Consider the following 12,850-nt stretch of genomic DNA (forward strand, 5'->3'; position numbering starts at 1 on the left):
GATTACGGCCAATTAGAGGTAAGTAAACATATAAATGAATGAAACTAATTTCGTTGCACGTGCTGCATCGCCAAATGCGATGGAAGATTATGACAGTAGGATTCTGACGTGTGCAAGGAAACACCACCACTTACACAAGGAAAGTGAATGTCTGATGCACGCGTTACAACCTGGACCCACCACACCATTCTCATTAGGACTATTCCAAACCACACCATCCCTGTGTAGACTATTGCCACCTAAAGTGTTCTGTCTCAACCATCTGTCTGATTCCTGCCTCCAATTTCAGTGTCCAATGTCTACATAAAAGCTACCAACACACACGGGACCTCTGACGATCCAGTGTGTTGCCACAATATCCTTGTCAGAAATAGTCAGACATATAAATATGGTACCTGGTACCAAAATATCACCACATTAGAATTAATAACAAAAGATCTCCACCTAATGGGACAATATTTTTGTAAAAAATATTTTGAGCACTATATTTATGTCAACAATATATTGACATGCAAACGATGCTCCAACTTCTCCTTTACACCATTTCTATTTGGTTCCAACTTCAACAGCCATAGTACAGTTCACTTTGCAAAGTGTTAGTGTCAAAAGTAGACTCGTCATTTTTTCTAACCAACTAACCATTTATTTCTACCTTAATAGCATGTTCACGAACAGAAGAGTGGCAGAAAAAAAAACATCTGGCAATTTGCCACTTTATTCAACATTGATAGACCCCACCCCGGTTTTTCCCTCTTTCCCAAGCATTGCCAACGCCTAACAGGGCACAAACTGAATGAACACTGTCCTGCATAGGTACATGCAGCATATACGTCACTTCCTACAATTCTGGTCGCACCTGCATCAACAGAGCAGCCTCGCTCCCTGGGGCTGGCCTGGAGTCTCCCACAGCCAAGCAGTCACACAGTGATCCCACCTGAACCTGTAGTAACACACCCAGTGCTGAAGTACTGCTGGTGTTAACAGGTGATGGGCGCCAATAACCATTCCAGTGAAAAAGGGCGACAGAGGGGGTGCAAGAGAAACTGCAGTAGTGAGATGAAGGTGCAGCGAATCTAGTCTGGGCATGTGGCAGAGCAGTTGTGAGCTCCTAAGGGAAGCTTTGGGCCCCTGCATGTATGATGTGTAAGAACTAATCAAGAGGCACAGGACAGCCACAAACGTGCAGTAACAAGAGGTCCCAATAGCACAGATCTTGCAGCAACATACACAAAGCCAAGAATGTTCGGTGCTACATGGCTGGTGAATCCAAGCCTGCAATCACACACCGAAGTGTGCACTCACACACAGTCAAAATGCCAAGAACCTACAGCAGCGCACAGCCCAGAAAAATCGTTTTTTTGCGGTAATTCGGCTGAAGGAAACCACAAATGTGAAGAACATGCAGTCCAGACAGCCCACAGACTGCTTACAAGCCCTGACAACCAACAATGTACAGTGACAAGCAGGCCATTCATTGCACAACCAGCTCACAGGCACAATCAGTCAACACTGAATATTGGCAGAGTCTACACAGTCCACAGCCTTATCACACGCACTGACAGCAAAACAATGTACACTAACGCACAGTCCAGACAGGCCACAACCTGCTATCATGCCCAGACTGCCAACAATGTGCAGTGAATGATGCACAGTGTGCACAACCCACAGCCTACTTGCATGCACTGACAGCCAACAGTGTGAAGTAACACACAGTCCAGACAGCAACCTGCTCACGGACAGCCAATAATGTGCAGTGACGCACAGTATACACACCCCACAGCATGCACACACGCACTGACAGCCAAAAATCTACAGTGACACACAGTCCAGGCAGCATGCTCACACACACGGACAGCCAACAATGTGGAGTAACACACAGTGTACACAGCCCACAGCATGCTCACACACACGCACAGCCAACGCCAGGAGGCATGCACTAGGAGGCACCACTCTGCGGTACACACCACCAGGAGGCTGCCGTACACCTTATACACCTGCCACTAATGTCAACCTGCACAGCGTGTCAAGAGCAGGACAGGTGGATGCTTTTGAGAGCCAATCACACACATGGCCATATCTATAAACAAGGGCTAGTGTAGGTGGACGAGGTTCATCATTTTCAAGCACCCTCAAAGAACAACGTCAGTGATCAGCACTAGAAGCATCGAGGTTAGCCCGGTCGGTTTAGGTCCTGGGCACATCGTACACAGGGGGTTACATCATTCTGATAGGGTGGACTCATTTCCTATCGGCCAGAGACTGTGTGATCCGTGTGTCACCAGTTTAAATCCCGGCGGGGCTTGTTCATTTTTTTACCGCCTTAGGTCGATCGCCCATTGTTCAAATGCCAATTAATCGCCCATTTAGTGCGCGTGCTCAATACGTGGTGCCAGTCGGCCAACGAAGAATGGAGCCCTCCTTCGCAATCAGCTGGACACTTTACGACTGGGACCCTCCCTTGGACTTTACCATCATTTGAAGCCAGGATTGCTACAATTTATCGTTTCAGTTGCACCCTGACTGTAAAATGCCCTTTAACGTTAGGACGCTATTTAGCCACGACTCACTACATGTTTATATTCAACATGAATACAATTACCACCCTACAAAGTGCCCAGAGACTGACAAAAGTGGGCTGAAGCAGTGCATAACCATTCTAATACAATAGGATGATGACGTATCACAAAGGTGGGTGTCAGTGCAGTGGTGCTAGTGTGTGACTTGCTGCTTGCGTCGCAGTGATTGTTGCTGCTCCTCTAGTTACAGATTACACTGTCACTGTGGTTTGTGCCGGACACAGGCAGCCTTCATGTGTACACTTCTGTCCTTTCAGTATTTATGAAGCCCATAGTTGCACGTGGAGTCGGGCGAGAAGCTAGGACAGCTGTGGTTTCTTCCTCGTATCTTCAGCAGGTGTGTAATTGGAAGCCTCTTTCCGTGCCTATAATCACCAACGCACGCCTGGGGCAAAAGCTTCAAGCACAAACGACTCCCTGTAGACCAAACCATCCATCTAATCCATCCCACTCACCCAACCATCCATCCCCTCAAACCAACCCACCCATCCATCTATTTTCCATCCACCCTCCCACCCATCCATCTACCAAGCCATACACCCACCTACCCATCCATCCACAGTCCAAAATCCACCAATCCATTCACCCTCCCATCCACCAATCTATCCACCCACCCATCCATCCAATCCATCCCACCCCTACATTCATGACACACATTATTGTTTTGAATTCCACACCGCAGGCACACTCCTCAGTCCAAAACCAAGATCTGTTCCACTCCTTGACAGTTTCAAACCTAAGGCCTGGCCTCTGAGGCTACTGCAAGTCTTCACCACATGTGCTACTCACAGCAGCGGGCAAAGACTGAATGGCCACGAGCCAGGCGGGTTGCATCTGCTAAGCCGAGACAGAGGTACGTTGATGACAGTGAATGAACAATGCAGCGGAACGGGCTATGATGGGGATTACTTCGAACATAAATGGGCGTGGCAAAAACAATTAAAGCCCGAGAGGAAGCTTCAAAGTGCCGAGAAGCGATACTCTCAGCATTATGAACTGGGCTCATCAAAGAAAGGACTCGACAGCAATCAGTGCTCTGGCCGATGCCAGTTCTGCCTCACTGACGTCTGTTGTACGAGGTCCCAGGTCAGCCTGAGATGTCTTCGGATGCCCCGGATAATGCCTAGAGGCCGACGGACTCTAGCGCTGTCACTCATTACCAGAATGAGTCAAACAGTCAGTCCAACTGGCTATTTAACAACAAAGACACTGAGAGAGGTTTCTTATTTAGTAATAACACCGAGAAAACATAAAAAAAGTGCCCTTTCCTTCGAGGGCAAAGTTCCGCCTCCACGTTGTATGTTTTATTGTTTTTTGTTGCATTTACATAGCGCGCCATACCACAAGGTGGGAAGCCGAAGCGCATTTGCGAACAGCTAGTATGTTATGCTTTGCGTAAAATCCCACTGTAGTGCAACATGCTTTCCCCTCTGATGCAGAACGAAATTAAGAAACATTTTTCACCCGCCACTTAAGAATTCTCCGGATCTTTGTGAAATTATGTTTCAGTGTGATAATTTTACCACCACATCATCAAAACAAGCTCGACCCAGGCGGCCCGCGCTCACCATGACAAAGAAAGAGAGTGTCCCAGCTAATGAAGGAGGCTGTGTCATTCCGCAAGTGAGAGATCGAATCCCGGTCGGCGGGGTCAAAAGGAGACAAGGCGGCAACAAGGAGGGACTAAGAAGCCTCCTTTACAATCAGAAGGCAGTTTTGCATGGGAGATGACGCTACCCAATTAAAAAGATGGGCGTGGCTTCAACTCCCCTTCCAAAAGTGGATTGATTTCAAGAAGCTCTCAGATGCCGAGAGCAGCGCATGTGCGCTGCTATCGCCAGCCTAGACCTACCAAGAAGCTCTCGGATGCCTAGAGCAGCGCATGTGCGCTGCTATCGCCAGCCGAGACCTAAAAACACAAGACATGATATAAATTACAAATTAGGGCATATGGGTTTGAAACCAGGTAAGCAATGTGTTGGCGGACGCACCACGTTTTTCATCATAAGCCTATTGTTATTGACTATCCATTAGAGAGCTACAGGGCTATTCGTCAAAAGGTTTGTGCTGGGAAGCTGAATTGGACATGCTGAAGGGCATATGCATGGGGAGAAAGACAAAATTCAAACTGCACTACAGGACATAATACCATTACTACCACCAACAATGGGTCCTCCTGGCAGAAACTTCCTAGTAACGGCTTTGTCAACTTTATCATCAAAGCTCACAAAACCAACATTGACAGCAATTGATAGGGCTAGAAATGCACCTCTGTCTGTTGCATTCTCCTGTAGAGAGGCCCATTTCAAAACAGCCCGAAGGGTGAGTTGAGAGGATCATCTAAAAAAAAAAAAAGCCTTAAAAGTGACTAATCATTGACAAATGGGTGCTCCTCATTGTCTGAAATGGCTATACATTGAGCCTCAAACATTACCTTGTTTTCATACTTTCTCCAGGGTCCTAAACTTATAATACCCATAATCTTCGTCCTGATGTTCTGCATTAAAAGTACGCAATAGAATTAATGTCAAAATTGCTATAAACAAATGCCTTTACTTTGGTTAAAAAAAGCTATCCAGAACTAAATAAAGTATTAGTTCAGGATGTTGGTACTTCATTAGATATTTCTGCAGTTATATCAGGGAGCTTGGATGTATGCCAGGGACCCACGGGATACAATTTTCGGATTTCAGTTGCTCAAAAATACAGAAAAGACCTTTTCTGGAGGACAAAACAAGCTTGTCATTTCAGGATTCTCCCTATAGACCTAAAATGAGGTGCACAAATGTTTTCAAAACTCATGGCAATAATTATTGCACATCTAAGAAAGAATCCTTTCTGCATCTGCCTGTATTTAGTCATCTGGATGCTCATGAAGGCTCCAAGGAGAAAGCAAAACAAAATACACAGGAGGATGGGACACTCTTTCTGATTGTACACGCAGAGAGGGGATACAGTTAGCCATTTCTTCAATATTTATCAATTTCTATTCAAGGCTATTTTTGCTTTTTCATTTAATGCTGTCCTGTGTTTGATTGTGTAATAGTCTGTAGGCTTTCATCTCCATATTTATGGGGCTGTGGTCACTCCTGCTTCGCCATGCATTTACAGTATTTGAAAAACAGCTTATGTTCTCTTTGGGAATAAAGAGATAAGCCGTGACTGGAGTTACTTCTCTATTTCGAAATAATGGGTAATAATGCTTCTTCCAAAGGCAGACTTGTGAATTATTAATGTGGTTTATGATTGACAGTCCTTTTGCACTACGCACTTTTATCAGATGTTCATTTCCACAATCCATGGTCACATTTTCACAAGTTTCCTCCCTCCTGTTATGTTGCAATGTATTTTTATAGTTTTGTTTTCAGGGGCAAAGAACTCTTCTAGGTTTTGAGAAGTGTTAAATCAGTTGCTTATCCTTGCCAGTAGCCCATGAAGGTCCATAGGGTCGGTTTTACACAATCTGTGCTTTTATGTAATCTGGCTGCCCCATCTCAATGTGTAGCACCTTTTAGTTCTGCGAATAGTCTGAAAAAGCATGGCATTTCTCTTCATATACTATACTAGCTATTGCCTTTTGTTTGGTTAAGTAAAGACAGTGCTTAAGTAAACACTGTGCCCTAACTTTATGACAGGCTGCTAGCGAATAGGGCTTTTTACAGGAGGAGTTGTGCTGCCATATTTGAGTACCCACTCTTTACAAATGGACCTGGCTTTCTCTAAAACTTTTTCAGGTAATATTACACTTGATGCTATGTACCATGTTTTAACACCATGCGCGCTAGCGGAATTCCGCTCGCACGCTGGGTTTTGCGGAAACGCACTTTACGTGACGAGCTGGGCTCGTCATCAGCGTGCGAGGAGGCTACGCCATGACGAGCCCAGCTCGTCATCAGCGTCGAAGGGGTTAATGTGGTTTGCCTGAAACGTTATTTCCCTTTTTCAAAATAAAAGTATTAGAAATTGTGAAAGAAGTTCTCATGAGTACAAAACCTTCCGTTTCCACAAGCATGCGCTATAAAGTGGAACCACCTTGTTTCCACAATGAAAGCGGTTTACTCTAAACCTTAGTAAGCCATGAGAACCCAGTTTTAGGTGCCGTCTTGGCTCTTTGGAAAAGTAAGCAAAGCTCTTCTGCAGTTGGCAGTTTTTCCAGATGAAGAACATTGAATGTGAAATATTTTTGATTTATGAAGAAGGCGACCCTCCTGTGGCAAATTGATCCTCGCCTTCTTAGCAACAAAAACCTGTAGAATGCTTTGCAGGAGACTTGATTTAAAGATCAGTAATTTGGTTGAAAACTAGATCATTATAGCTAAGTGATTGGGGTGAATAATTATTAAGTAACATTGACTTCACCTGTCTGAAAGGGACCTCCTGAATTCAACACAAGTGATTTCGACCCTGTGGTTATACTCTGCTGCTCTTGTGGACCTGTGCTGTTTGGTTTAGACTTGGTAGCCTACAGAGGAGTCGTCTACTCATTTTGCTGGTGCCTTGTTACTTAAGTGCCTCTAACCTGAAGGTGATTTTGGACAGTTGAAAACAAATTAATCCATTTTTCTTACACATTTTATTTGTTCAAATACTATTTATATAGCTCTCCATGGCCCATGTTAGTTTTAATGCTCTTTACAAAGACAACATCAAGTAATCAGTGACATTCGTATGTAAAGAACAAACTCTGTAAAAACCACTGCTTGGTCTGAGTCTTCAAGATGAGCAACTTCAATTGGAGAAAATGCTGTAGAAGGAGTTATTTTTGAATAGGTAGGCTTTCATGTATTTTCTTAGTACAGTTGGACTAGAGTTCCAAGCTAATGTGGCAACTGTGGAGAAGGATTGCTTGTTGGTAGATAAGGTTTTGAACTTCAGTAGTTCTAGTAGAAATGAATCTTTACTTCTCAGTCTTTCTGAATCACCGACAGGGACAATCTTTCCTCGGAGTAGGATGGATTGGTCTCATGGATGGCCTTGTTCTCCACGTAGTATTATTTGCATTGCATTCTTGCTGGAATCAGGAGCAATGTAACTCATTTAGAATGGGTAAAATGCTGTTGAATTTATTTGTGGACTATGTGAGCCCGGATACTGACTGTGGAAAACTTTCAGAAGCGCTGGAGATTTCATTCGGAATACCATTGCCAAAGTCGAACATTTGAGATCTTTTGTTTTCAAATACTGTCTTGGAATTAAGTATTTCATTTTGTTCAGTGTATGGGAGTTTCAGACAGTAAGTTTGAGGGTGAGAATCCTTTTAGATTAAATGTGTTTAAAATGAATAGGTAGAGTGTCAACAGGACGAGGAATTCTCTAATGTTTGGGTTGAGTGTGAGGACGTTGTCGGTCATCCAGGCTTCGATTTAGCCAAATGCAAGAGTGCAATGCTTCCAATCATAGATGGTTGATGTGAAAGTTGAGTGTTTTCTGCATGTTGGTGTCAGGCTACATTAGAGTCTTTCATGATCAGGCTGTGTGGATCCTTGTGGAGGCTGAACTGTGTTGGTAATACAAATTACATATTTTATGTTTATGGGGATGAAAACCCCATACTAAATACTCCTCTGTACCGGCAGTAGCACTAAATGGGAAATGCTACATTACGGAGAATTTAGATAACTGGGCAGATTCTCTCTGGCTCCTTCTAGGTGATACAGTTGGCTGACACACATTGTCTCGTGCTAGAGGAATGGTCGGATATTCATTGGCATCCATGCAGACTACCATACTTGGCATTGCTAATATGTGGGCAAATCAGCCTTAATCTAGTAAGAATTGCATGTGATATTAGATCTACTGAGATCCATAGGAGCCCACTGTCCATTTTCAACCAATGGAAGAAGAGTTTGGTAAGCCCACAATCCATTTTAAAACGTATTCTTCCAAATCATAAAAGGTATATGTTCTCTACAGCCCCTAATCCATACTCTTAAATAAATTCAGGGACACATTTCGTTTTATAGATTTCCATCATTGATTGGAGGTGGAGATGTGCAACCATCCATGAGCTTTTGAAAAGTGAAAGCACTCCCAGTAGGGTTTACAAACCTTAAACTTTTATAAGGTGTGACCAGAATAGTTAATATGTGTAGTTACCCCCTCCTCCGCATACCTACTTTGGGTGATATCTAGGAGAATTGTGATGGGCTGGTAGACACAGAAGAGAAACACTCTTGCTTGCCTATGATTGAAGCTATGGGTGACACTATTGGAACAGGTGGAGCTCCCCTAGTTCGAGCAGGCATGACTGCAGGTTGTTGAAATAAATCTTCATCTCCCTGAGGCTGTGACCAGTGTAGCCGAAGGTCGCTGGCAGTTTGAGAATTCTTCGTGTAGGTTTCTAAATTAGAGACAGACCAAGTGAGCATGCAGTGACAACATGTGAATTCCCCCATGGCGGCATGAACTGAAATCCATCATACTCTGAAAGAACATATTTACCTGAAGACAGAAGAGCCCTCAGTTCAAAAGACCTCTACATGTAATATGGTTCGAAAAGGAAACTGGCTGACAGGTTACAGTGTTTTTTATTCCATATGGAACTAAAGTTGAAATGTACTGGGAAGGTAATAGATTGCGGTGTGGAAGGCCTGTGTTTATGTAGACCATCTTACGCACACTTTATAAACGTATATTGGGCTGTGTTGCATAGTATTACATGACTTCAAGATTCACAATAAGGTGGTAACATGAGAGCCAGACATAAGATATTTGCGACCAAAAAGATACGTTTAATATTCCTACCTTCACGTTTCTAATAATTGGCATGATGATTTTAGTTTGTCTGAATGCTTTCCCTACTAATAAAGGCTAGTCTCTTTAAAGGGGGTGGGGTCAGTACCTTCATTTTTCATGAACTTGGAGTGATGTTTTGTGGGGTGCAATTTTCCTACTCTGCAATGCAGTACAGTGGCTTTACTTTTATCTCTACAGGTGAAGCAGCTGGTTGGAGATCAGTTATTTTCCCGGTATGATCGCCTCCTCCTGCAGTCTAGTTTGGACCTTATGGCAGATGTGGTGTACTGCCCCCGCCCCAGCTGTCAGACTCCAGTGATGCAGGAACCTGGGGGCACTATGGGAATCTGCTCGTGTTGCCACTATGCTTTTTGTACCATGTGTAAAATGACCTATCATGGAGTTTCACCATGTAAAATAACAGCAGGTACTCTTATTTATTTGTATTTCTTCATCACAAGCCTTAGGCTGCTTTCTTGTATTATCAACACGGATGTCACTGCATTTTGTAAGAAAAATAATAATAATGTCATAGTATCCTTGAGCACCTCTTTGCTTCTTTGTTATATGGACTATGTGAGTAACATTTGCCATAAAAAAGAGAGAAATAGGAACCTCAGTTTCTTAGTGTCATTGTAATTCCCTTTTATCCACCGTACTATAATGGCTTATTCACATTTACCTATTTCTGAAGATTTCGAAACATGTTTTCTGAATACCCTCTCACAAGTTTTAGATTTTGACATATGTCACACTATTAGATCATGGACTGTTGTACTCTGAGCCAGTTTGGTAAACATCATGACAACCATTGCCAGAGTTCCTATAACCAAAGGAGCCAGAACCTACGGTGAGCCCACTGAATTGCCAGGAATCTCCCTTTGAATGTGACTTTGAAGGGGAAGCAAGGTTTGAGGAGCTGAGGCTTTATCTTGCAGCGTGTTCGAAGTAAAACAACTAGTTAAGTCAGCCCACGTGTCAGTCACAATAAATATAACACCCAAGTGGTAATATTAGTTTTGAATATGAAATGATGTATTTATACTAAGGAGATATGATTAACAGCTTAAGGAAGCCTAATGCTCATGATCTGTTCCAATTAAAGTAAATGGTGGTGGTTACTCTGTAGTTACATGTATGCTCTAGCAGGCTTTGTGTCCATTTGTGGCAAGTCTAAAATGTAAGCTTAACTTTGTAGCAAGAAGATATCTTACTCATTCTTAGTGTGGAGCCCTAACAAATCTGCTCAGGCAGCTTTGGAGAGAGCTGTGCCTTGCAGACATGGTTCGTGCCAGGCAGCAGACTATCTTCCCCTCTCTTTCTCAGTTGCTCAGGTGGTCTCTTCAGAGAAAGAGAGGGGGAATACAATATCTACAGCACATCCCTCGCCATTCATGCAGCAAATGCAGCAGTTTGTCTCGCTCATTATGATTTGGAACAATTGGAGAAGGTGGCAGACCTTTTCCCTGGTTGTTAAATAGGAAGAGACGAGAATGGTTCTGGCTGCAATACAGTAGCATCAAGATATGCCTTGAAGACATACGTTGATGGGTGGACTTGGGATTCTGCCACATTCGCCTCAGCCAGGTCCTTAGTCATGGCTAAAATGTACAAGCTTTCTTTCTCCTTGCCCTAACTGTCAACAGATGTGTAAGTATTATATGAATTTTTGCAAACCAATAAAGAAGATACCCAATTTCCGATTGCTCTCTTGACCAGGTATTATGTAAGGACAGATTCAACCAGCACCAGATGGTTGCACCCACACAACTTCAACAGTGGCCCTTCAAGCCTCCTTAACTGCAATATTCCTGCTGGGGCAACCCATCTTCAGACCACCCCAGAGTCCGAAGAGAGAAGAATCGAAGAACCACTTATTTCACCAGAAGACGAGCTGGGTTAGCTGGGGATCATGTGCTGCCACCATCCAAGATAAGCAAGAAGGGGTATCCATTTCCCACAAGACCACATGGTTGGACAGGATCCCTTCAGACAAATGAGTGAAGTAATCTTAACATCATGTCACTAATTTGGAGAAGCCACAGTCTATCCCCTCCAGGAAGAGAGGAGTTGGATCCTGCTCCAAGTGCCGGACGGGGAAAGTGAAGACCTTACTGAGCAAAGGAGGTTATTTGGCCTGGTAACTGCATGTGAGTAGAACCAAATGAATTACCCCTTTTTGAGAACAAGGAATACTATTTACACTCTATCATGAACCTGCATTTTATCTGCAAGTTCATCTGAAAGCAGTCCTTCAAGATGGTAACTGTTGCAAATGTCTTTCATTACCTACTGCAAGATGACTGAATGGCAATTTAAGCCTTTTCAAATGCCTACTTCCACATCCAAATTCACAGGAAATGTCAGATTTCCCAGGTGTACCATGGGCAGAGTGCACTGGCATATTTGAAAGGAACACGTTCATTATGGGGGCGGAGCTTGCCGACGCTGAAGATAGCCGCCTAACAGAAGACCTCCGCGCAGTTTTTCATCGATCCGCTTAAATATCCATCATTGGCGCACTCTCATTCACCTGAGATGAGCAGCGCTACATAGTGTTTGTCTTCCGGAGCCTCCGAAGCCCTCAAACTCCCAATACGGAGGAGTGCACGCGACGATCCGGAGCTGGAACTGCAGCATGCACGCTGGGGCGCGCATCCCCGGCCTAGAGTACCTCGCAAGCCGACCGGAAGTGGATGCTGGCCGGGCGGGCGCGACTGATCGTCGCGGCTGGAGAGGTGGGACTGCCATCGGGCGCCGATGATTCTGTTCTGCATGAGCCTGTCTCCCCTCTGGCCGAGATGCAAGGTGTGCCCTGCTGGACAGCAGTAAGAGCGGGACGCCGGACAGTGCAGGGTCACGACTGATGCGCCACGCTCCCTGCTACGATTGCGTTGGGATGTCGAGAGCTGCCTGGGGGTGAGGTCGGGCGGCGTGAATGTGACCGGCTCTTGTAACTTCTTGCGCTGTGCACCTCCCCCGGCCGACTCACTCTCCCATGAGGACACAAAGCTGAGGCCCGCATAGAACTCAGCGTGTGCAGCGCTTCTGGCTGCGAGTGGTACCGGCATGGCTTGGGTGTGCTGGGCACGCCTGACTTCTTATGCAACATTTGGCGATCCCCTGATGTGTGGCCCTGCTGCTGGATTGGTGCGGCTTGGCAGTGGGAGAAGCTCCTGGGGAGAGATCCGGTTCCTGCGGATCCTTCCCAATCCATTGTGGTACTCATTGCTTAAGCCCGACTGCTCCAATGCAGAGCTGATGCAAATTAATTTGTACATTGAGTACAAGACTGCCTACCTGTCCAGACCCTTGGATGCTGAGTGGTACACAGCCCTGCTGTGGCTCTGTGACAGTGGAGGTTGGGTTGCGCTGAGTGGGGTGCTCTATTGCTGGGAGTCGCCTTTGCCCAGTGTTGCTTCACAGTAATTGGTGACCTTGCGGTGGGATTTTGGACCTGATGTCTTCCCCGGTGCCCAGCTGACTCCGAGGCCCTCTGTGGCTACACAAACTGGTGTGCTGAGGGCCATTTCTGGGTG

The 12,850-nt window shown here is 44.9% G+C and overlaps 1 protein-coding gene across 2 annotated transcripts in view; it reads left to right on the forward strand.

The window, feature by feature from the left end:
• RNF14 (ring finger protein 14) overlaps positions 1-12,850 on the forward strand; it is a 146,230-nt gene that overhangs the window by 81,919 nt on the left and 51,461 nt on the right. For both annotated transcript variants that reach the window (XM_086931639.1, XM_086931640.1), the window contains exon 5: positions 9,510-9,738. In XM_086931639.1, coding sequence (XP_086787765.1) covers positions 9,510-9,738 — 229 coding nt within the window. The remainder of the gene's footprint in view (positions 1-9,509; positions 9,739-12,850) is intronic.

The sequence above is a fragment of the Lissotriton vulgaris genome, chromosome 7, assembly GCF_964263255.1.
Source record: "Lissotriton vulgaris chromosome 7, aLisVul1.2, whole genome shotgun sequence".
NCBI classification, from domain to species: domain Eukaryota; kingdom Metazoa; phylum Chordata; class Amphibia; order Caudata; family Salamandridae; genus Lissotriton; species Lissotriton vulgaris.